This window comes from Neoarius graeffei, chromosome 17, assembly GCF_027579695.1.
Source record: "Neoarius graeffei isolate fNeoGra1 chromosome 17, fNeoGra1.pri, whole genome shotgun sequence".
In the NCBI taxonomy this organism is placed as follows: domain Eukaryota; kingdom Metazoa; phylum Chordata; class Actinopteri; order Siluriformes; family Ariidae; genus Neoarius; species Neoarius graeffei.
Genome location: NC_083585.1, coordinates 40637092 through 40662875, shown reverse-complemented (window position 1 = coordinate 40662875; position 25784 = coordinate 40637092). Strand labels below are relative to the sequence as shown.

Sequence of the window (25784 nt, the reverse complement as noted above, 5' to 3'; positions counted from 1 at the left end):
AACAAAGGGTTTTCAACCAAGTATTAGAAATGAAGATTTTATTTACAATTATTTAATTTGTCCAATTACTTTTGAGCCCCTGAAATGAAGGGATCATGTTTAAAAAATGCTTTAGTTCCTCACATCTTTATGCAATCATTTTGTTCAACCCACTGAATTAAAGCTGAAAGTCTGAACTTCAACTGCATCTGAATTGTTTTGTTCAAAATTCATTGTGGTAATGTACAGAACCAAAATTAGAAAAATGTTGCCTCTGTCCAAATATTTATGGACCTAACTGTATAGAAAGTGTGCCCACTTGCTGTTCATTTTAATAGGCCTGAATTTTCCAATATTCTCCTCCATGGGAGACGTAGGCTGCTAGACCTGCAGGTTAAGCACATTTGGCGCTGGAGGATTAAATGTTTGTTTCATTCATTGCGAAGTCTGGCAACGTCTTGCTAATTACTTACAACAGTTATGAATTGTTTGTACTTGGGAAGGGGAAATAAAGCACTTCTAAAGCATTTTTGTATTGGTGTCACAGTCACTCGTCCATTCTAAATAGTCCTACATTTTCTTATCCCTTAACAGTTAATTGTCAATTAAGGAGCGTCGACTATCGGTGACGAAACACCGTCCCCCCCCCCCGAAATGTTCATCCCTGACTTAGGCTACATCCACACGACAACGGCAACGAGATGTTATTTAAAAATATATCGCGTCCAAATGGGCAACAATCAGTAAAATATCAGGTCCATATGGCAACGCAACGCTTGCTGAAAACGATGCAATACACATGCCACACCTCTAGGGGCGCTGTAAGACGGTCCCTTCGGAGACATGAGAACAATAGAAGAAGTAAGGACGCATGCGCATAAACTATTATGCGCAAGACTTCATATTAGCCACAAAGTCAGGAAAATCTCATCTCATCTCATTATCTCTAGCCGCTTTATCCTTCTACAGGGTCGCAGGCAAGCTGGAGCCTATCCCAGCTGACTACGGGCGAAAGGCGGGGTACACCCTGGACAAGTCGCCAGGTGTCAGGAAAATCTGTTCGGAAAATTACATTATAATGACCAAATACAATGAAAAGTATTTTTCCAGTCTCACCTGTGAAAGGTAATCCCATGTGATCTCGTTTGGACGGCAAACCTGTTGGTACAGTTAAACGCAGCTAATCTTTATTCTCCGCTTTGACCTTTCCAATATGGCGGCGAGGATGACCTATGATTCTACGCGGAAGGCGGCGTCTTTAATGGTCCGGAATAAATTGAATACTACACGTTGATGGATTAATTTGTTGTTTCTCACCTGTGAAAGGTAATCCCATGTGATCTCGTTTGGACGGTAAACCTGTTGGTACAGTTAAAGGCAGCGCATGAATCTTTATTCTCCGCTTTGACCTATCCAATATGGCGGCGAGGATGACGTACGATTCTACGCGGAAGGCGGCGTCTTTAATGGTCCGGAATAAATTGAATGCTACACGTTGATGGATTAATTTGCTCCTCTACGCCCTTTTTGAGGAATGTATTGTCGGACTTAAACCAACATCTGAAGAGGTGAGATCGCTCCTTTTTTTCCCTATTTTTGCTGGCGGGATTGACTTTGCCCTAAGGGCAGAGTCAGTCTCTCTCTCTCTCTCTCTCTCTCTCTCTCTCTCTCACTTTGCACCATTACACAATAAATATTCACAGTGAAAATATTTTGTAAGCACGTTTCATGAACCAAGTTATAGGATTTGTTGACAACTCGCATCGCAATGAGATCATTGGCACTACTGGTGTTAAGAATCAGACCATTTCATAATGAATATTTTGCTGTAGAGCTGCAGTGTTTGTACAATTGCATGTTTTTGCTTCACTATTACTGTCACTATTCTGCTTCTTGCATTACTACTGTGAACTAACACTGAACATAATAATAATAATAATAATAATAATAATATCCAAGCTCGTGTTTCACTCTCACTAGTGCTCTGTAAGGCTTTTTCCTGGTGATATCCTGGTGATATTCGTTACACTTCTACCCGGCGTGAAGCACTCACAGTCATGTGGTTGTGACGTCATCGTAAACAAATCCGTTCTATTCATCCAGACGACTTCACAACGGCAACGTTGCCAGATCTTTCCACTCTGGAACCCGTTCTCAAAAAGATTGCGTTTTGGGCACCCAAAACGCTGGTGCCGTGTGGACGCCAGGCCTAAACGATAAGCAATTGTATCGGAGTCACCTGAATCCGTTGCCGTGTGGACAGGGCCTTAGACCATCAGAGATTTTAGTTGAATATCCCTGCCTTACAGAGCCATTGTTATAATTCTGACTCACTGGGAGTATTACTTGTGTCATGGTATAATGTAAAGATAAGGGCTACAAAAGTAATTGTGTTTTTTATGGTTATCGTGATCTGTGGAGGGCTGTGAATTTCTCCATTTATTTTACATTTATACAAATAGCAGGGCACTGTGGTGACTTGCACTGTCGACATGTTTGTGTGTGAACACATGCACAAGAGTTCATTAGGGTAAGACCTCAGAGTTAACATGCACATGATCAGCCAAGCGCACTATTGTTTGCTGTTAGACTGAAAGGAAAAAAACAAAAAAACTATGAGCAACAAGAACATGTGGAGAAATTGGTACTGAAACACGAGTACGTCTGTAGTTTGGATTTAAAGGTGAAAATCTCCATTACATTTAAATAAGTAAAATAAACTGTATGAGTATTACTAAGATTAGGGAAAATATATTTTGCTTTTACTGGAGTAAATACCTACGGAGCCGAAATACTTTTTCGTGTTAAAATTCAGCCGTTTTTCCATTTCCTGTGGCTGAATCTCAAATGTAGTGCACTACATAGGATATACAAGACCATTATTTTATACTCTAGCTCGAGTGCATAAACGATAAATTGCAAAGCATTAGGGATTTGCCTGACTATGTTGGGATTTATATAATCATTTAAAAAAAAAAAGACATTCTGAAGTCTGCTGGTGTCTTGATGTTTTTATTATGCACTCAGCACTATAACTTTACTTTCAGGAAAAAAAAAAAGTTAGCATTAATTTTCAGGTTTTGCATTACATCCAGTAAGACGCACTCAAAGAGTTTCGTCCTAATTTACCGTATCGCATATCCTTATCCTGATATCCAGCATTAAGCATATTAAGGTTTTCTGTCCATTTCATGGAGCTCTAGTAACAATTGGGTTTACAGAAGACAAATATAAAAAGCAAATGTGACAAGATCATGAATATCACAGAGATTAAAATCTGGCACATTCCAAAAAATTTGAATAAATTCCTGCTAGGATGAGGAAGTTCACTTCTTAAGCTCTCTGTGCTGCAGCCATACTAATGGGGCAGTCGTGTGGAACAAGGACATGCAGGAATTTAAAACATTCCCTTGGTTGGGTAAAGAGATTTTAAAGGGAGCAGGAGAAAAGCAAACATTTCCGGCCGATCAGGTAATAAAAAGAGAAGGCTAGATTGAGCGCGTGACCGTGAGCGTGTGTGTGGGGTTTATAATGACAACCTAATACAGAAAAGGGCTCAAGGGGACAGCTGAACAGTTTAAACCAGTACAGCTCCTTGAGGATATTGGCCTTACCCCCCCAGGGTACTGATGCAATAAATGCGATTTAAACAGTGGCTCGATTATAATACATGTCCACTGAAGCAGAAATGAGAAGGGCTGGACATTACACTGTTCTTGGGCCTCATGTTGTCATTCATCCACATTGGACTAGCAATCTTTGGCACTTCTGTTAGAAAACATAAAAAGATACGACAGCAACAACAGACTTGTCCAGACTCAGACAGATAGTCTGACAGACTACTGTATAACTGGCTCCATATACTCCATAAGTGAATTATATCATACCCCAAATGAATCAAGGGCACAACGTCACATCTGTCTCATTCTTCAATTAACCAAAAAAATCTGTTTTAGCCAGTTATCCATTTTGATAGCCATTGTATACAACTTAGGCCAAGTTTACATTAGACCGTATCTGTCTCGTTTTCTTCGCGGATGCACTGTCCGTTTACATTAAAACGCCTGGAAACGCCGGGAAACGGGAATCCGCCAGCGTCCACGTATTCAATCCAGATCGTGTCTGGTCCGGTGCTGTGTAAACATTGAGAATACGCAGATACGCTGTGCTGAGCTCTAGCTGGCGTCGTCATTGGACAACGTCACTGTGACATCCACCTTCCTGATTCGCTGGCGTTGGTCATGTGACGCGACTGCTGAAAAACGGCGCGGACTTCCGCCTTGTATCACCTTTCATTAAAGAGTATAAAAGTATGAAAATACTGCAAATACTGATGCAAATACTGTCCATTGTGTAGTTATGATTGTCTTTAGGCTTGCCATCCTTCCACTTGCAAGTGGTAAGTGATATGCGCTGGGATCACACACACAGCGGCTCAGTCCCGAATCACTGCTTGTGCGCTATACACTGCGCAGGGCCGGAGTGCGCACCCTCCAGAGGGCACTCGCTGTTCAGGGCGGAGTGATTTGGAGCGCGGGATGCCTGCGGAGCCGAGCGTATCCGTGTATTGACGTTGCTATGCGCACGCGAATCGTGTATTGGTGTTGCTGTGTGCACACTAATCGTTTTAAAAACGTTAATCTGATGATCCGCTGATACGGTCTAATGCAAACCCCACCTTAGACTCTTATTCAATGCACTTCACACTTCCACTATTCCTCCTCTACAACGTTGTGTTGCAGGGCAACAACGACAACACAAAACCGGGGCGAGTCATACAATGCTTACTACACTATCAAAACTTCAAGCCAAGCTTGGAGTAAGGCTCGACTGGGCTGGACACGGGCACAAAGGCAGTCAAACCAGTTCCAAGATTCAAATGTGTCCTGCCTTAGAGGCATCTGAATGGTAGTCAGCTTGGTAAAGTAGTTATTAAAAACAGGATTTAACCTTTACAATATAGAACACTTTAAACTGTTTATAGTATACCATACATTGTAAAACAGTAGAACGCGTCCTAGAATCAAAGTCTTAAATAAATAAACTGTAAGCTGATTCATCCAAAAACATAACTCTGCTCGAAAAGAATGACAATTGTAAGCGTGCCTTTTATGGATGTAATGATACTAGCTTCACAATTTGATTCAATTAGATTCTCAGAATATTTATAACAAGGCCATTATTAAAAAATGTTCTGTTTCCGGTCCACCAGCCGGGTGAGTGCCGTTTGTGCGGTTGAATTTTTTTTTTTTTTAAACGCCGGTTTTTCGACATTTTTTTAAACACAAAATAAACTCCTGTGCACGCAGTTCCCAGGATTAAATGTATTTTCCACAGACCATTTATTTATTCACTTTACTCAAATACAAAGTAAAATGGCAGTAAATCTTCTTTCTTTTCTTGCGTATTGCATCATGAGGCGTTCCTGGCTTGTAAATCTGTTATTTTCGGTGCATGACACATTCACGCAGCTGAGCATGCTATGAATTAACAACGACAACGGTCTGCAGTGGTGGCTACACAATTACACACTCAGCCAACATTTCTCCATTTGTGTATGAAAATACACTCCAACGACTCAGTTTGGTTTCATTTACAACCAACGGTGTCTTTTGATGCCAGCACGTAATTGAACGAGAGAAGACTGGTTTACCGGAGACAAAATAAGCGTTATCTCTGCTTCTGTTCCCTCCGACACACTACTGCCTCCGCCGAGTGCGCGCGCACTCTGAACTGAATCAGCTCTGCGCATGCGCCGTGCGGCACAAAAAAATGGCAGCCACCATGAAGGAAGGAGATCCGGAGTTTTCAAACATTTGCTTAAGTGTGAAATCGCAAAATGGTATTCTAGCGAACAACAAAATAGTAAAGATTCAGAAAAACAAATCATTCAGTGATCATTTTAATAGTGTAATTTCATCCGAACTCGGCCTAACGCTCGATTTAGAACTACAAAAAGTCTGTGTGTCGGACATTTTAAGTACCTTTGTAAAAGTTTTGCAAATGTTGCAGTCAGCATTTAAAATGCTAACTTAAGGTTTTTGTACAAGTTTCAGTTGATTAAACTGTCATATTTTATTAAATGTGTCTGCTTTTGTAATAAAAAAGTACTGAAAGAAAAAGCAAACACAGCATTGCGATTTCTTATCCATCCATAAAAAAAAAAAATCCCTCCCGACTGAAAATTTTTTTGCTCACCCGGTGGACAGGAAACGGATTTTTTAAGGATGGCCCAATTTCAACGAAGAAAGAGCATGACTGAAAAACACTTTTTTTTTTTTTTTAAATTTCTGAATCAACAACAAGGCAAACAATGTGCATTTCTGTCTGTATAAAGTGTACGTTCATTTTAACAGTTATGTTTCTGTAACTGTATAACCTATAACGTGGTCGGTTGATCCGGAACAATTGGATCAAATTTTTTGCACTGCAATACATCATGCAACTATGCATCACTACATCCTTACTGCTTCAAGTACTAAATAAATTAATTAATAAAGTAATTTATTAATACATTAATGCATTGACTGATTGATTAATTCATAAATTAATTAATAAATCACTCAATCCGGAAATGCCTTCATTAAAGGAGTGGTCATTGGTATAGCTAATTATGCTGGTCCAGTGGCGGCTGGTAGTCTTTCAAACAGGGGAGGCTGGTCGGTTACGATATTTCCAGATTTTAAAAGAAAAAACACAACAATTTTGCCCATATTCTTGCCTCTGATCTGGCTGATTGTTGGCAGCGTCACAAATTGTGAAATAACAGGTTCTTTTGGCCCATTAGCCTACTGTCCAATATACATGATGGTGGTGTTGGGGGGGTATGTTTTAACATTTTATATTTTAAAATTGTGGCATGTTGTTTAAAAATTGATCATTATTGAAAGCAGCTCTTTGTCAGGAACCTCAGCAGTAACAGCAGAGTGTTCTGGAATAGGCACAAGCACTGACCTTGGGGAGCCAAACATAGAGCTGGGTGCCACACATTTCATTCAATGACACTTTCCCTATATTTTACTTATTTTGACTGAGAAATGTTTTATTGACAATTTTGATAACCCTTCACTTTTAATCCAGGTCTGTAGTGTGAAATGTTCTCGACTGTGTTTTTGTTTAAAAATGTTTTCCAAATTGTAGCTGTGTTTAATTCATATCCAGAAAATATATATTCCAATATAATATACTCAGCATAAACATTTTAAATAGATTCTATATTTTTGGTCCATCCATGACATATTACTAAAGTAGCCTATTTACTGTTGTTGATGTGGGTCACTTGCTGTTAGCCAATTCACTTTCTCGTACCAAGAGAGCTGAAAGGAACGAGTATTATTCCCTACCTGTTTCACCAAGTCAATTTGAGGCGTTGGTCTACCCTGCTCTTTAATTTTAATTTTTTCCTCGAAAGGAAGACTGGCAAATGGATTCGCCAAAATTAAAATCAGCAATGCTTGGCATCCGTGCGCAGCTTTCTTGCTAGCTGACTAGCCCCCTCAAGTTCAAGTTCAGTCACTCAAATTAACGAAATTTCTGGAACTAAGATAGCAAACTTGACAACACTATATTTACACTGAAAATATATACAAACTAAAAAAGCTGGTAGAAACCGTATGTAATGAATGAAATCGAAATGTAAGCTGATCTCTTACAATACACCACACCACCTGCGAATCCGCACGGGACTGAACTGAGATTCACCGCTGCCTGTCTATATTTGAAACGAGCTGTCAATCAAAGAAAATATCCGGCCGCTTTTACCAATCACCAGTCTCCTCGCGGAAAGCTTCGCCATGTCCCTCCCACTGTGAGGCTGGGAGTCCAGTGGGCGGGCATTTTCGCAGTATTTGTCCAATAACCGTCTTGCATTTTGATATTGAAAAGCGCATAGCTCCCAAATGCCATTGAAGTCCACTGAGGCTGGGAGTCCGTGGGGTGGGAGTTTTCGCAGTATTTGTCCAATAACCGTCTTGCATTTTGAGATTGAAACGCGCATAGCTCCCAAATGCCACTGAAGTTCACTGAGGCTGGGTTGCATCGCGCTGTCACGAGGGGGAAAAACTCACGCACACGTTAGGCGAACTGGGGAAAGTTATAACGGAATGATTTCGCACTGTAGTTGGGTTGAGCACATATATTTCTATGATTCTGGATCTGAAATAGCAATGTTATAAGGTCGGCTATAACATAAGCCTAGCGCAATTCATCCTACACGATGTTCGTCATTTTTAGAGGAGGCTGAGCCTCCCTCGTTGTCTTAGAGCAATCGCCCGTGTGCTGGTCGTGCTACATTTGAAAAGCAGAGATCAATAGCTTGACATCCTCAAGAGCATGTTTTCAAAAATAGGTACCCTATGGGTACATGTGGCTGCTGCTTATAAATAAAATTGTTTGCTGATACACACACACATCTCATAGAGTGTATATACGCATACACTCTGTGGCTACTGCCTTTTTGAGTTTGTGTAATATTTTAGACACAAAACGCACACACATACATTAAGTGATCTCGCAGTCTCGCCGCGACAGTCATTTCCTCTGTGCGAGAGTTGTTCAGAAAGTCAGGTTGCCCCTGCTTGAAAAATCAAGTTGCGCGCGGGGCAACCTGACTTTCTGAACAACTCTCACACAGAGGAAATGACTGCCGCGGTGAGACTGCGAGACCACTTAATTTGAGCAATATATATATATGAGTGATTCCACGCTTATGGGTACTGAAATGGGGACATGAACTTATTCACCTAAAACCATTTCTTTTTTTTACCATCAGGTCACAAAACATGTAATCTTTAATGAATGATATGTTAAAAGATAACTTTAATTTTCTGAGATGTAATAAAAACATATTTATATGCCAAAGTCAAGCCTATGAGTTCCAAAATGATGTCTGTTACATTACTTCTGTTACGATTGTCCATCTCGCGTCTGTTACAAATTAATTACAATCTAGCTCTATACCATGTTAATCTTATTGAAAGAATGTGTATGTTTATTCTACTACACATATTTCTCTCATCTCATCTCATTATCTCTAGCCTCTTTATCCTTCTACAGGGTCGCAGGCAAGCTGGAGCCTATCCCAGCTGACTACGGGCGAAAGGCGGAGTACACCCTGGACAAGTCACCAGGTCATCACAGGGCTGACACATAGACACAGACAACCATTCACACACACATTCACACCTACCTACTACACATGTTTATTAATTATATTTGCTAAAACATCACCTTCCTATGTTTCAAAAAGTAATTCTACATTGTTAAAATTGAGAATATATATGTCCACAACACTTCTGTTACGTTCTGACTTTGGCATATAAATATGTTTTTATTACATCTCAGAAAATTAAAGTTATCTTTTAACATATCATTCATTAAAGATTACATGTTTTGTGACCTGATGGTAAAAAAAAGAAATGGTTTTAGGTGAATTTTTAAAAATAAGTTCATGTCCCCATTTCAGTACTCATAAGCGTGGAATCACTCATTCATATATATATATATATATATATATATATATATATATATATATATATATATACACACACACACACACACACACACACACACGCCACAAAAATGAAGTGTAATCCAAAAATGAAAAAAAGAACAACCAAAAAAAAAAAAATCACAGAAGTAAAATATACCAAGTGTCTGTACTTTATATTATTCTACTCTTACAGTTTTTGAAACTGAAACCACCGAACCGAGGCTGACATACACACACTTTCACCATGACCGAAACACTCATTTCCTGGAAAAGGCCCGGCGCTAGAGCTCAGTGGCCTCAATACTCTTTTCGACAACTTTCAGTAACAACTCTGAAGTGTGTCACACCTACATCACACATGGGACCACTGGCCGAAGAAGGCGAGGAAAGGGGGACAACCTGGAGTATATTTTAAAATACGAACGCACTTTCCCTCGGTAATAAGCATAAACATGTCTGAAAGCAATTTCTTTATTCTATTCCGTTTATTTTGAATGGTAAACTGAATTGTATACACTCACCGGTCATTTTCATAGGAATATCTTATGTGCATGCACAGTGTGCTATTGTTATATTCATTCTTACATTACAATGAGGCAGTAGCCACAAAAACCAACCAGTTACCTTATAGCAAATATTTGAGCATTAATATCATGTCAAATTTGCACTTCATTTTACTATGTTGTAAACAGTATATAAACAAAACTTAAAAGTTTGCTTATTTTTTTAAACAAAGTTGAACAAGCTGAAGGATTAGTAATACATGTTAAAGATATCCAGCTTTGCCCAGCATTTTTTTGGGACCGATTCCTATTGTACAAACAAGACTCATGATTATTTTGGCAGCGTACATAACTGAATGCAGAAAGTAACAGTAAGTCACTAAAATATGAATAAGTGTTCATGACAGGCTAGAAAATTAACAAAGGGAAAATCAAATCATCACTAGACTGCTATTAACAGAAACAATTATTAGTAAAACCCGAGGCACTAAATTTATGTACGTTTTTGTTCATTTCATATGTCTATTTAGCCCTGAGGTTAGGCAACCTGAAACTACATACTATAGCCTTGTGTATAAGGTAACGAGTAAGGTTAATGCTTTTTAACTCAAACACATGGCCAATATTAGTTTACTCTAAGCATATGTCCAGATTCCTGAGGGAAAGCATTTACCTTGGTCTTCACTTTCATTCTGTAGACTCAGACAATAATAGCGGTGCTTCTCAAAATCAAGTTTAGGCTCATGAGAATATATGGAACACATTAACACGCTACGTTGAGTATCGTATGCTACAAATGCCATTTCAGAATAGATTTCAACAACATACAGAAAAATACCTGGTCTAATGCAAGTTGCTATGGTGTACAGCTTCGTCAAAACAAAAGCAAATACGGAATGTTCTTCTCATAATGGCAAACACTAAAGCGCTGAAATCAGTTCGTCAATCTTAAAAAAAACTACACACATGCAGGTTGAAAACTTACCTTGCCAGTCCTGCGCAGACTCCTCAATATTTTGTTTCTCTTTGGGTCCTCACCCTCTTCATTCAAAGAATTATCCCCTTTCTGTATCCCCATCTCGTCCTCTTTGGTTTTGGGTGGACCACCAAGTTCATCATCACTGCCAATGAAACTTGTGCGGAAATTACTGAACTTGCCCAGTCGTTTAGAGCGATCACGGTATAATCGTGGCTTAACTCCAACAGTAGACAACTTGCGCCTGCGCTCTAGTGAACTGCTGTCTGCCTCACTGTCTGAGCCATTGCCCCCACCATTAGAATGGCTCTTGTTTGCATTGCGAATGGTAATAATTTTACCCTGTGTACTATCATGTGGGACTGAGTAAATATTTTCCTCTTCTGTGGGGCGGGGTTTAGGTACGGCATCTACCGGCTCAGAATAATCAGAAGGATCATAACCACCATCGCTGCTTGGCGGCCATGTGACTGAAGGTAGTGAACGTCTGTTACTTCCGTGGTCCATGTAGGAGCCGAGACTAACTTTCCCAAACGTAACTGTGGGTTTGGGTCGCACCTGTGGTGGAACTTTGTTGTTCAGCTTACTTTCAAAGGTGCTGATTTCAGAAATGACACTGAAGGTATCACTACTTTCCAGGTCAGAAAACTTAAAGCCATGAGTCAAAGTGCTATCATCTCTATAGACAGGGTAAGGTGGCGAGGGCTCAACATCATCTTCAGAGTCCAGCAGAGGGATGCTTGGTGACTCGCAACGAGGTGAATGGACATTCTCATTGGTACTGCAGGCTTCTGCTACATTGTCATACATGTGTGTGGCCTCTACAATGGTCCTTTTTTCAACTACCTCCTTTAAAAAGGGCTGGAAGAGATCTATTCGATGCAAGCCGCCCACTACTCCACCTGGTCCGCAGACAACAGAACTGAAACGGCCCTCAATTTCATGAGCCAACTCCTCCCCTTCGACCAGTTGATCACGGGCTACCTCACATTCTGTAAGCTCTGCTTGGCTTTCCCCAACTGCCAGCAGCTGCACAGGAATAATGTCTTGCACTTCACAAAGGAAGGCACAAAGCGTTTCCATGGAAGCTTTGCGTTTTGCTGAGTATACTGCAATGTACCCATGCACTAAACGGCTCTTGCGTAAAGAAAAAGTAGAATGATATGATAGCACAGCTAGGTCAATGGTTTGCCTTTGGCTACCAATAGTAAGGTCCAACAACACTGATGTGCCACTAGATAGGTTGGTAGAAGGTCTACAGTGCGGAGAATGTAAGAATGGTGATAAAAGTTGGTCTACATCATAACTGTCTCCACACATGATGCACATTACAACATGTAAATCAGCCTCTGAGGTCTGTTGAGCTTGAGAGTCTCTAAAACGGGCACGTGGAGGCTGCAAAGGAGGGGAGCTACTTCCAAGGTTGCAAGAGGTTCTCTGTCCATCCAAGAGGCTTTTTAGGACTTGGTTGATCTGCTTTTCATTTAGATTGCGCGCATAGCCTGCACCTGGGGAAGCAGGCTCCAAGTAAGTACACTGCAATTTCCCAGCAACAAGTTGCCCTTGTATTATTAAGCTTTGGGCAGTTTCTCCCCCAATATCCCCAATTGATCCAACTCCTCTCTTGGTGATCAATAGGAGCGACATGGGGAGCTGTGCTAAGCTGTTATCCCTTCGACTGATGGTTGATTCTCGAAGTTTCTCAATGCTTTCAACAACATAGGACAAGGATTCTTTAGAGTTGTAGAGACAGAGGCATCCATGTGGGGTAAAAGTGGGTGTGTGAAAAGAGTTAACTGGTAAACGTACATTGCCTTCTATTGGCCGCAGAGCCAGCTCATAGGTTTTTCCATCCAACGTATATCGGTCATCACTGGTGCACATTGCTCTTATCTCATTGGCCAACTCCCTTGCAAGTCCATCTTTTCCAAGGATTACAAGATTAATCTTATCTACTTTTCCATCACCATACTGGGACTTTAATGTGCCATCAAATGCATACCGAGTAGGAAACCTTGTGGCTAAGATTTGCTCAATCTTGCTGTCCACACAGTACGGACTATTAGGGCAGGTTTCCTTTGTTGGGTGGTAAACAAAATGGATATGCTTGAGTACTAGAGCATCCCTCTCTGCTTGAAGTTTTTGGAGGGCCTTAAATCTCTGTTCTTCTCCAAGAACCTCTTGAATGGCACCCATTTTTTCTTTACTGGGTTTAGCATCCACCTCAAGCTCATAGAACAGCTCAGAATACTCCAGCAAAAGCTCCTGAAAGTCCTCTTTGGCTTGGTCAATAATCTCCTTCTGATGTTTGTTGTAGATATCCAGGTACTCTGGTTCCTCCAGCCACTGGTAAAATTCCTCATTCATTATAAAGCTGCGAGCCTCCTCCCAAGGCTTGCCAGGAGTAACAAATGGTGACGCAACCAGTTTTTCCTTGAATTCTCGACGCATTTCTGCTCGCTTTCTCTCATTTCTCAGTTGCTCGAGATGACTTTCATAGATGACTTCTGCAGCTGGGGTTTCCAAAAGATCCTGGGGTATGCGCTCATCTTCCATGTTATCTATATGTGGAGTAGTTTCCCATGGTGTGTCATCTAATATAACAAACCAATGTGAGAACCCACGCTTTGTCTCCAGAACCTTCTGAACCCCTGACCAGCTCAAGTGATCAATCTCATCTAAATCTGGTACCAAAGTACACAGAGCCTGTGGAAGTGTACTTAAATAAATCTTGCGCCGTTTTTCTATGTGTTCCTGTTTGAGCCTGTGCACATGTTGTTGAAATAATTTCTTTGCTTTGGAAGTACCCTCAAGGAAGACATAGTCTTTGTATTCATTGGAAGTTTGCATTCGGCGGTTGATGTTGGGCCATGTTTCGTTGTGATTCTTCACAATGCAATTGATAAGCCACTCATAGCGGTCCTTAGCCGATGCTATCTGCTGACTCTGCTGCTTTAGAGCCTCAAAGTAGGGGATGATTTTCGGTTTTCCTCTACTCTTATCTATCAGCTGCACTAGGGTGAGGAAAGCAAGGTCAACATTGACATTAGAGCGTGCTGAAGTTTCAACTACCTGCACGTTTTTCTTGGCTAGAGCAAAGGTGTGAGAGTCCTTAATGTATCGCTCAACTCCCTCATCACACTTGGTCAATACAAGTACAACTGGTTTCTTAGTCTTTGCTAACTGATTGTACAAGTTGGAAATAAACTTCATCTGGTCATCAAAATTGCGGTTCATTCCCCTGCTTACATCGACACAAAGGAGGAATCCGTCTACAAGAAGCTTTCCTTCAGGCATTTGTTTTTGCTCAAAATCCTGCTCAAGACCCAGCTGATCAGTACAGAAATACATTAGCTTTTCAGCAGAGGCCAGTTTGGTGGAAGCTGCCCTCTTAATGTAAGGCTGCAGTGCAGTGCTTCGATGTGGCTGAAAAGTTTGGTCATCAATGAACTCCGTCTGCTCCACCACATGCATTCGGCATTCAGGTCCCTCCTCCAATGTTCGTGATGCCTCACCCCAGAATAAAAAGTGGTCATTGTTTACTACTCGACCACCAAAGTCACTAGTACTCAGAACAGAGGTGTGGTCCAAATAAAAATCATCAGCGCTGGGGCGTACAAAGCGGTTACAAAGGCAGGACTTCCCTACCCCACACTGCCCTTTTTCTTTCTCTGTCCCAGACAAACCTACTACAACCAGGTTGTAGGTTGGTGCCCGGGCATCTTGTTTTTTTGCCATCATTATCGTTTGAAGGCACTCATCTTTCCATTCCCAGAAGCTCGAGTTGGAAAGCTACCGGGTTGCTATTCCATCCAAGGACATTCAGGACTTAAAAAGGTCCTCAAGTTCCTAATTAGTGTTGTTGACAGTGTATTCAATACTCTTAGTGGCCAAATCTTAAATACAGAGTCATTTGTGCACTTAGCAGGAAAACCTCAAAATGCAGAAACAAGGCAGAGTGTCTGTGTGCAACTGGGGATTTGGGAGAAAGTGGAGAAGGTCCAATGTGAATCTAGAAAGGTGTGATAGAGGCAGAACTATCCCAGCTCATCTCTTCTCAAGGGTTCTGTCACACAAACCAAGTCTTGGCTTCGTCCACCTTGAATATATGCCTGGAAGAAAGAAGAAGAAAAAAGCGTATGAGCGTCTTTTTTGTATTGCTATCATCTTGCTATTAGTCCAGGAGATTCTTGCCATAATCATAAAAACAAAAATGAAATGAGAATACCAAAAGATATTGCGAATTGACGTAATTGTGTAAAAGTTAATTTACAACATAGCCATGGTTGTTGTGTGGCAGCATTTGTTATAGGCTTTGAATTGTCTGTGCATAGTGTGCATATAAACAGATGAAAGCTTTCATAAGCACTTTAGAACTAGTTGTTAATTAAGCAAATAGGGAAGCCAAATGGGTTTTCAAAAGGCAGCAGTGCACACTGGATACTTTCCAGCATCTGAACTCAAGAATGAACTTTCAGTAACCCCTCAAGTAAAAACATAAATCATATTTTCATCAGATTATCTGCAAAACCTTCAGAATATAGTCTTACAAAATAGAAAATACATCTAAACAATAACAACAACATATTGCCAGGCAAAACAAACCTCACCCGGTAGCACTTCTGATGAATATGAAGAAGATAACACGAAAAAATGATTGACATTTTTGGTGACCTTGATTTTGACCTTGGGTAAGAACAAACTTGGCCAATAAACATGGTTCTGATTCCAAGTCTCATTCGCACACCATACTGCTCTCAGCCAATCAGAACACATCTGAATGAATATGAAGGAAAATGTCGCGAAAACACAATTTAGACCTTTTTGGTGACCTTGACCGGATGACCCTCAATATTGGAGGTTCTATTTAAGACCAATGCCCATCTATTCTGAAAAGTTTCATGAAGATTGGCCCAGCCATTTTCCTGTAATATCAACAAAGAAACAAACAAAAAAAAACAAACACCGAAAACAATATCTCGCCCCCTGGTGGACTCCGTCCCAGGCGAGGTGGTGGTAATAATAATAATAATAATATTATTATTATTAATTTAGGATAGCCCAATTATGTGCACAGTTCAAAATCTCAAATTGCCACCATGAACATCTTTTCAGCGGGGTCCTCATACAGTCATACACACACTAACCTAACCACATGTCTGAACTAAATGTAAGGAAACATGTTTTCTCAAACCACTAGCAACAGCAAGTCTATTTAGAGAATGAGTTTTAATTTGCACTCCCTTGACAAAAATGAGAATAGACCGGAGAAGCAAATCCCTAAAGTTTACCATGCAGCTAAATGTCATTAAAATATTCCTAACCAGTTTTTTTTTTTTAAACACAGTCCTTCACAACAATCCTGATGTGTACTTTTGTCATCTTAAATAAATGGGGAAAAGTCCACCAGAGACAACAACAATGAGGATAAGTTGATCATTCTTCTCTTAAGTAAACAAACGAAAGAAAATATGGGACAGCATAGGACACACCCAAATCTTAAAAAGGGAGCAGTACCTGCTCATATAAGTTACAGAATAAAAATGGAATAACAAAAGCTATGCTGTGAAGATCAGAATGACTGGGCAAGTTCACAAAGTGCTACTGAGTGTGCTGCACCAGATCTAAAAATATAACAGACAAATTACCAGGAAACAACCAACTCTGAGTACCAACTGCATGTTTAGCCAAACCTTTTCTTATTGTCTCCTGAGTTTAATTTAAATTATGTGGAGCCATACTATTCCAGTGGAATTTCCACTAAAACACCATTTGCCAGTTTTGGTCCGGCTCAACATTTACACTTTCCTTTGGAGTTAATATTGTTGTCCCCATGCTATTTCTCATACACTCTGTGCACAGATACAAGAGTTACTAACTGCTGACAGTTATCACACAAGCTATCCTTGACAAGACACCAAAGTCTATATCACAAATGAAGAGAAGAGATATGAAAAATGAAAAACTCGACTGCTGCAGCAGTACAGCATTACTGATGTGCAGGTGTTCATATTGATCCCTACATTTCTTTTAAAATCCCGTAATGCGTTTTTTTTTTTTTTACGTGTGAGAAAAACATTCATGTTCGCCGTGAATAAACCTTTATATATTATGATTGCAGTCACAACAGCCTGCCAAGCTCAACGAGCAGCTCAATAAAAGCTGAACAACCCAGACAAGGGGTATAATCACTGAACATGGTCACAGATTCAAGAATCTATGCCTTGTTCATTATTTGTTTAGTGAATATTTCATTAAACCACTGTGGATCATGAATACTGCTTTCCAATAGGTACTAATGGTTCAGAACTTTAAAAATACACAAAGCAAGAACTCTGTGCCATAAATAAGCATTCTTCTCATACTAAAAAAGAGGACGGTGCGACCATGAAAATAATTTTCTAAAATCCATTTTAAACGAGAAAAACTTTGCTGGGATTTGAATTTTTGGAACCCTGGTGGAAAACTGAAGTGACTTTCTTACTTCATAAATTTAGTATGCCACATATACCCCTTTTCCACCAAATCAGTTCCAGGGTTGGTTCGGGCCCAGTGCTGGTGCACAACTCGTTCAACTTGCGAGCCAGCTGAGAACCAGTTTGCTTTTCCATAGCTCGCGGTGCTAAGGGAAGCCACGTCATTACGTCGCTGTATACGTCAGTCACGTCGTTGTATATGTCAGTTACGTCGCCACGTTTGCATAAACCTTGGCGCGAATATCGAAGCAAAAACAACACGGAAGAAGCGGCAGCAGCAACAACAACAACAACAATAATAATAATAATAATAATAATAATAATGGATGACTTCGCATTTGTACAGCTGCTGCTTCTCGTCGCTTAAAAATAGCGATCTTTCGCGGTCTTGTTATTGTTGTTGGTCTTAACAACTCCGTCCCCCCCGCTGACGTAAGCGGTTCTTTCCTCTGGCCCAGCAGAGAGTTGGTGCTAGCCTGGAACCGGTTTTTCTGGCCCCAGAGCCAGTTCTTTGTCAGTGGAAACAGAAAACCCGGTTCCAAACTAAGCACTGGCCCCGAACCAGCCCTGGAACTGCTTTGGTGGAAAAGGGGCAATAGACTACTTATACCCAGTATTTCACAAAGAAAACACAAAGGAAAATCTCTCTCAAAACCAGCTGTTCAGAGTTTTGGCATTTGTATAGAAAACCTGACCCCCCCCCCAAAAAAAAAACACACAACCCCAACATCAAACACCCTGTAAAATATTGACAAGCCCTGTAAGAACACTTGGTTCATTACTGGCAATCTGCAGGTCAATTCCAGATTTGTCATAAGGTGAAGGGATTCATGGTTTATTCATAAAGGCCTTCCAACTAAGCTTTTTAGCAGTCTTGTGCTGCTGCTGCGTGATTACCCAGCAATCAATGGACACTGAGCAAACACAAAGTAAGCTTTTGCAGCCTCACCTGCAGAAGTACAACTGAAAGGCTTGTAACTGCAGTTCTACTGCCTCCACCCACACCCTGGAGAATAAAGGAGAGGAGCTTCCATGTGATGCAGTATCAAGGGTGGGTCAAGCTAGTGTTATCTTAAGAATGCAGGTGGAAAGAAAAAACCTGTATGCAAGCGATTGCTGACATTCGACACACTCGCTTGTCTGAAGAGAAATTCACAGGACCCAAAATAATCAAGCAGGTCATTGTTAGCCCTGTTATAATTACTGGACCTGTTATAATCCTTTAACTGCCTCTTGTAGGTTTTTTTTTTTTTTTTAATTTCTAACCTACTTGAGCTCTGATAACAAAAGGGAAGGGGGAACACAGCAGGCTAAAATTTAAATCTGTTCAGCTCAATAACCTCCTGCCACTGAGACCACAAATCATATCAATGCCCATTTGCTTCTCCCCCCTACACAACATGACCCACTTCTGTTCCACACAAAGACTGTATTTCATAAATCATTTTAATTGTGATCACAAATTTTGGCTTCCTTAATGAATTAAGCAGACCCCATGGTGTCACTGGGGTGAGGAGCTAAACTTATCTAACTGGTTAACTAAATATCAGTGTTTATTGATTCTGACACGTTCAATCACAACCCTTTCATTCTTGTGGTTAAGCTGTCTGACCAAATCACAGTAAGACATTTATTTTCTGAGAATTTTACAGTTATGCAAAAAAACTAAAAGTTCACCAGATAAACAGGCATGAACTACAACAGCAATAATTTCCTACTGTGTGTATATTTTAAAAATTAACACTTGATTAAAGGGCAGTACGGTGGTGCAGTGGTTAGCACTGTCGCCTCACAGCAAGCAGGTTCCGAGTTCGAGCCTGACGCTTGGCTGGGGCCTTTCCGTGAGTAGTTTTGCATGTTCTCCTCATGCCCGACTGGGTTTCCTCCAAATGCTCCAGTTTCCTCTCACAGTAGGTGTGAATGTGAGTGTGAATGGTTGTCTGTGTCTATGTGTCAGCCCTGTGATGACCTGGCGACTTGTCCAGGGTGTACCCCGCCTTTCGCCCGTAGTCTGCTGGGATAGGCTCCAGCTTGCCTGCGACCCTGTAGAACAGGATAAAGCGGCTAGAGATAATGAGATGAGATGAGTCCAAAGACATGGTTAACTGGCTAATCTAAACTGCCCATGTGAGTGTGAATGGCTGTCTGTCCGTTTGCATTAGCCCTGGGATAGACTGGTAACCTTCCAGGGTGTGCTCCTCCTCTCACCCAATATCAGCTGGAATTGGCTTCAGCTCACCCACAACCCACAATGGATAAGCGACACAGAAAATGAGTGAATGAATATGAATGACTTGATTAATACGATTAAGGAGCAGTCTTATTTTGAATCAACATTTGTAGGAGTTTTATAATGTTTTCTTTAGCTAAAATTAGAAAAACTACAGTAAAACTATTTGGCAGAATAATTGCTATATCCATGATTTTCATTTTAACCATCAGCATGCAGCACTACTAACTAATAAATATATTCCATGAGATACTGCATGTTTATCAATTAGTAGGCATTCAAGATTTGATTACATCATCTAGACGGATTGAGGGCACAGAAATGACCTATTCTGTGTAATTTAACAGGAAACAGGTGGCCACTAATTTAGTGTCCCATTTAAAAGAGACTTGGAAACTTAAAATAATGAAATTGTATGAAAACGCCTCTTTAAAAAAAAATGTATAAATAGTGAGATCTGACGGGAAATGGCCACAACAGTTACCTGACTACAGACTGGCATGGTCACATGAGCATCTCTCTCTCTCTCTCACGCTTTCTCTCTAATATGAGAGCAGTCAATTAGGGCAGCCAAAGCAACCCTGCAATGCTCACAGGTTCACAATCAATCGAGCAAGTCATTTGTCTAATTAAGGAAACCCCTCTTAATCATCTGCCATCCTCGAGTGAGGCTCGGAAATGCTTGTTCAGTGAACGCAAGCATGGTCACATCTGGTCGATCACTCCCAGTTGAGTGTGTTTGCACGGTTTTCCGCAATGCTCATACTTGGCATGCAAAGCAATACTCAGGAAATTTTCGAAAACGAGTGCCAAACAAAATGTCTGGGCTCCTTTATTCTGTTGTGTTGCCACACTAAGATATTAAGAAAATAAAAGAGACACAACACTATCAGGAAAAATCGGCAGTAGAGAATATCTAATGCTTCTTTACCAATACGAATTATCTGCTGTTTGAAGATTTGCATATGCCTTAGCTGTGCTAAATTCATGCTTACTGTGTTGATAGATTACGGATTACTCAGACAATAAACTTCTCTGCTGCACTGAATCACTTTCAGTTGACAGCAGTTCTTGCTCCCACAGAGACATCCATTTTGTTTGCTGTTATCTTAGCTTAAATTGCCAGAATTATTTGAATCAATCTACGAATGTTAGTTTTTAATAGCAAACTCAGAGACCGTAAAATTGGCTTGGATAAAATGCTCATCTTTTTCATTCTCTGAAATCTGCAGCAAATTTGTTTTCCTCAACACAACAATCTGTGCTGAAGTATTAGCCTGGGGAGTCAGAAACCCAAACCTGTCAATCAACAGACACGTGTCAGAGACCAGATCTGTTTGCATCCATAACCATATTTGGATATAGCTGAATTGTACCCAGCCAGCCAAAGATAGGCTGACACGCAGCTGGCTGGCCTGAGGCCTACTGAGTGTCCAACAACCTCAGACACGTCTGCTAACGGATGATCGTAGCTTTGGGCTAGCAAACACCTGCAGCTCACCTGCAGAACAGCAAAGTGAAACGGACTGGTGAGTGGCACTTTTCTGGCTGGATCACCTCCCCTGAGAAAGGGCCTTTGGTCAAAGAGGTCACATGTGGCCACAAGCAAGCCGAAAACCATAACGATGAGCAATAAGAGTCAGGAGAGTTTGTGCTTAGCGCTGGGCATCAGGATTAATAGGTGCTAAAAAAGTCTGAGAGGAAAAATTCATACAGGAACAGTGCATTCCATCAGGTTCATCAAAAGGAACTACTGCTGTTTAGGACACAGTAAAGACTTGATCATAGAGACAACTCCGGATGGCCTTTGGAGCCTTTGGCTGCTCTTAAACACAGGTCACATTCCATAAGCCTTGGCCTGGCCTGCACATGTGCACAAGAGCTGTTAAAATGGCCGAAGCTAGTGGAACAGAGGCTGGAATTTGCACACGCTACACTCCAAGTCATTGAGGTCATGCTGTTCAATGACTGAGCTGGAGTCCACACACAGAGATGGACTCAAATTCTGATAGCTTTTGAAAAGTATCTTGTGTAAGAGCTTGAACTTCATGCTTTTAGTGGCACGATCCAGATGAGTTTAATGCACCACACAAATACACGGTGCAGATACCATGAATGACTGATATTATTACCATGCAAATTCAACTACACAGTTTTCAAAAGCACCTAATAACTAAATATAGCTAATAATAATGTATATAACAGTTATTCCACAAAATCGAGTCGTACATGAGCTGATAGCCGATGAGGCGCGTAGCATCGAGTTGGCTATAAGCCATGTACAACTCGATTTCATGGAAGAACTGTTTTATTCTCTCCACATTCACTGGATTTTAAAGAAACAATTTTTTTTTTTGCAAATTTGATAAATAAAAACTTCCGACAAAATCATTTCAGCTTAGAACGTAAACAACCCGGTGAAATGACAGTAGCCATTTGTGAGAAATGCTATAATAATATTTCTTGAAAAATTAAAAAAGATGTTCTTACCTTATAACATACTTATATTCCATATATTGTTGCCTCTTTCTTTTTTGGGGTGTTCAAGTACAGGTTTTATTTCATCCTCGGCTAGTTCAGCAACACGATTCACTATTTTGTTTTTCTTGGTAAATGAGCCAATATCTTAGTAGTAGAGTAGCCAATCAGAGCGCACGATTGCTCATATCCAGTGACTGTGGATAGAATGAAAGTAAATACCCTGAATAAGTAAAGGAGACAGAGAGAGAGCTATGAAAAGACTTAAGGGAAAAAGAAACAGAGCAAATCACAAGATGGATAATAAGAAGGAACTCAGTTTATTCCTCAGTATGTTCAGCAAGTCCCAGTTCCTCAATGCTTAAAATGTAATGCAATTTAAGCATCTGCTTTGCTGTTAAATTGGACAGCTGTGTCCACCATCAGGATCTCTGTAATCTGCCCAATACCATAACCCAAATTTATTGCCTTTTGCCATGCAAGCCAAGTACTTATGCTTCACATTGCTTTACAAATCACAAATTGTATGAGCCAGTATGAGTTGAATGGATGCCAGTTTAAAAAAAAAAAAAGAAATAGGGAGACAAAGGCATCTTTCCGTGGACTAGTTCACAGTAATTTCTGAAGTCAAGCACGGTTTCAAGGAGTATAATAATTATACCAATATCAACACTATAAAAATACCAATAAGGCTCAAAACTACCATTCGTTTCCCGTTAAAGGTCTGTCCAAACAAACGTTTGCCAACAATCAGACAGAAATACGAAGATGTTAGTTTAATCTTCGTCCGCCTCAACAAGTGGAGGAGCATCAGTAAAACCAATGGAGTGCATTGTAAAGGTACCGAGGAAGTCAGTGTGAATAAGCGGATATTAACAAATAGTAATAATATGCTGCTTGGACCATTATCTCCAAGAATATATTACTGCAATAAAACGACGATAGTATTGCTTGAGTCATCAGTTTGTGGTGAAATAGTGCCAGCACCTGCTCCGTGTTATCTTCTGGACTATATACAGCGCTGAAAATAAGCTGCCATTCAAACACTCGAGTGGCTCCTTCCATTTCCGGCCTGTCCTTGGCAATGCTATATTTCATAAAAGAATCTAACTAAAGATGATCGTGATGATGACAAACTAAGGCAACAGAGGCACAAATACACTTTAGCTTGATGGATGCTTCTCTCCAGTCCATTCCTCTCAGTGAATCAGTACTAATGTGGTGGCAAGGGAGGATATTCTCTTATTCCATCTCTCTCTCTCACGTGTTCACTCTCAAGAGACCTGGACTCCATTAGTGTGTTGCCAGGGGCAGTAAAGGAACGAAGCCCTCGCACGGACAACACTTCCTGCCCGAGAAGAGGTCTCCGCTTAGTGAGAAAGACGGCGAGAAGAGAATGGGGGAGGGGAAGAGAAGGAGAGAAAGGAATGGATTGGAAAGAAGGAAGGCATGAAATATTCAGTGCAGCTGTAGTGTGTGTGTAAGTGGAGAGAGACACTGTGTTATTTATATGCAGTTCAAGGAGACCAACACCTTATTGTGCTACTGAGGCCTACACCAAAATGACCCTTTATTCATGAACGCAGCAATTCATTAAGCACTGGTGCTATTACACACACGAGACATACTATAAACTCCAAGGTTACAGCAGACAAAGTGACCCGAAACTTTATGAAACATCTTGGTGATTACTGGAGTGTATAGGTGAGGCAAAGTGTGGGAAATAAATTAATAAATAACATCAATGCAATGCACAGGGGTGGCTGATATGAATGGGCTAGCATTTATAAAAAGACGTCGATATAATGTTTTCGTTTTGGCGTTCACATCAGATCATTTTTAAAAGGTGGATTATTTTGGCCTAAGCGAAGCTGGAGCTGATATCTTTCTGACGCAGCCCATGACTGAGCCCATGTTTACATTAGACCGTATCAGCGGATCATCAGATTAACGTTTTTAAAACGATTAGTGTGCACACAGCAACACCAATACACGATTTGCGTGCACACAGCAACACCAATACACGGATACGCTCGGCTCCGCAGGCATCCTGCGCTCCAAATCACTCCGCCCTGAACAGCGAGTGCCCTCTGGAGGGTGCGCACTCCGGCCCTGCGCAGCTCACACAGCGCGCGAGTGAAGTGCACGAGCCACGATTCGGGACTGAGCCGCTGTGTGTGTGATCCCAGCGCATATCACTTACCACTTGCAAGTGGAAGGATGGCAAGCCTAAAGACAATCATAACTACACAATGGGCAGTATTTGCATCAGTATTTGCAGTATTTTCATTCTTTTATACTCTTTAATGAAAGGTGATACAAGGCGGAAGTCCGTGCCGTTTTTCAGCAGTCGCGTCACATGACCAACGCCAGCGAATCAGGAAGGTGGATGTCACAGTGACGTTGTCCAATGATGACGCCAGCTAGAGCTCAGCACAGCGTATCCGCGTATCTCAATGTTTACACAGCACCGGAGCTGACACGATCTGGATTGAATACGTGGACCCTGGCGGATTCGCGTTTCCCGGCGGTTTAATGTAAATGGACAGTGCATCCACGAAGAAAACGAGACAGATACGGTCTAATGTAAACTTGGCCTGACTTGTGTTCGGTGATTACACAGAGTGAAATGAACTCGACGTAGCAGCACCCAGAAACGAGCGTAATGAATGAGAATGAGGTGGATTATTTACTTTAACATCCTTTTCTCCCCAAAAATGTATTCGAAGGACAAAATTAAACTCGGCAGACTAAGCACACATTGTCCAATCAAAGTTCAAATTACGCAAAAGGACAGATGAGATCTGTACGCAAGTGTTTTTTTTTTAAACTAAAGAGTTAAGTTTATCATGCCTAGAATTTTGAGTAAACATGACACGAAGCCAGTAGGTACAGCACAACAGAAATCAAGAATGCAGCCGCCTATCTGCGTGTACCCCACATTATCCTTGCAATGCTGTCGATGAGAGCTCATGATAAAACGAATTGTTCAACAATTCACATAGCTTCATTGTTGAGCTACTGGTAGATATCAGATTTCAGCCCTCACATCTAACAGTACGAGCAGTCATTACTGGTTTCCTGCATTCTTTCAAGTCACAGGGTAAAAATCTCTTCAGATAATCGGAGTTAGTTTTGAACACGACGAGCAGGTACGATATAAAGCCGGTCGCGTGACTAAAATACCCAACCCTTTTCCCTGGTTTGTATGTTTTCTCTTTGCATCATTTTTGAGTCTCGATTTACAGAGGAGCTGTACGTTTCTCCATTTCCCAATTACGGTTTCTTTTTCCGCCACAGAACTGTGTTCAAATTCATTACTCATCACAGAAAATGGTTTGAAACTGCAGGGTGACTAAGGCCCTGTCCACACGGCAACGGATTCAGGTGACTCCGATACAATTGCTTATCGTTTAGGCCTGGCGTCCACACGGCACCGGCGTTTTGGGTGCCCAAAACGCAATCTTTTTGAGAACGGGTTCCAGAGTGGAAAGATCTGGCAACGTTGCCGTTGTGAAGTCGTCTGGATGAGTAAAACGGATTTGTTTACGATGACGTCACAACCACATGACTGTGAGTGCTTCACGCCGGGTAGAAGTGTAACGAATATCACCAGGAAAAAGCCTTACAGAGCACTAGTGAGAGTGAAACA

General features: G+C 41.0%; 1 protein-coding gene across 2 annotated transcripts in view; it reads right to left on the bottom strand.

The window, feature by feature from the left end:
• Positions 1-25784, bottom strand: part of arhgap35a (Rho GTPase activating protein 35a) — a 161599-nt gene that overhangs the window by 53341 nt on the left and 82474 nt on the right. For both annotated transcript variants that reach the window (XM_060944210.1, XM_060944209.1), the window contains one exon: positions 10958-15060. In XM_060944210.1, coding sequence (XP_060800193.1) covers positions 10958-14689 — 3732 coding nt within the window. In that variant the 5' untranslated portion in view covers positions 14690-15060. The remainder of the gene's footprint in view (positions 1-10957; positions 15061-25784) is intronic.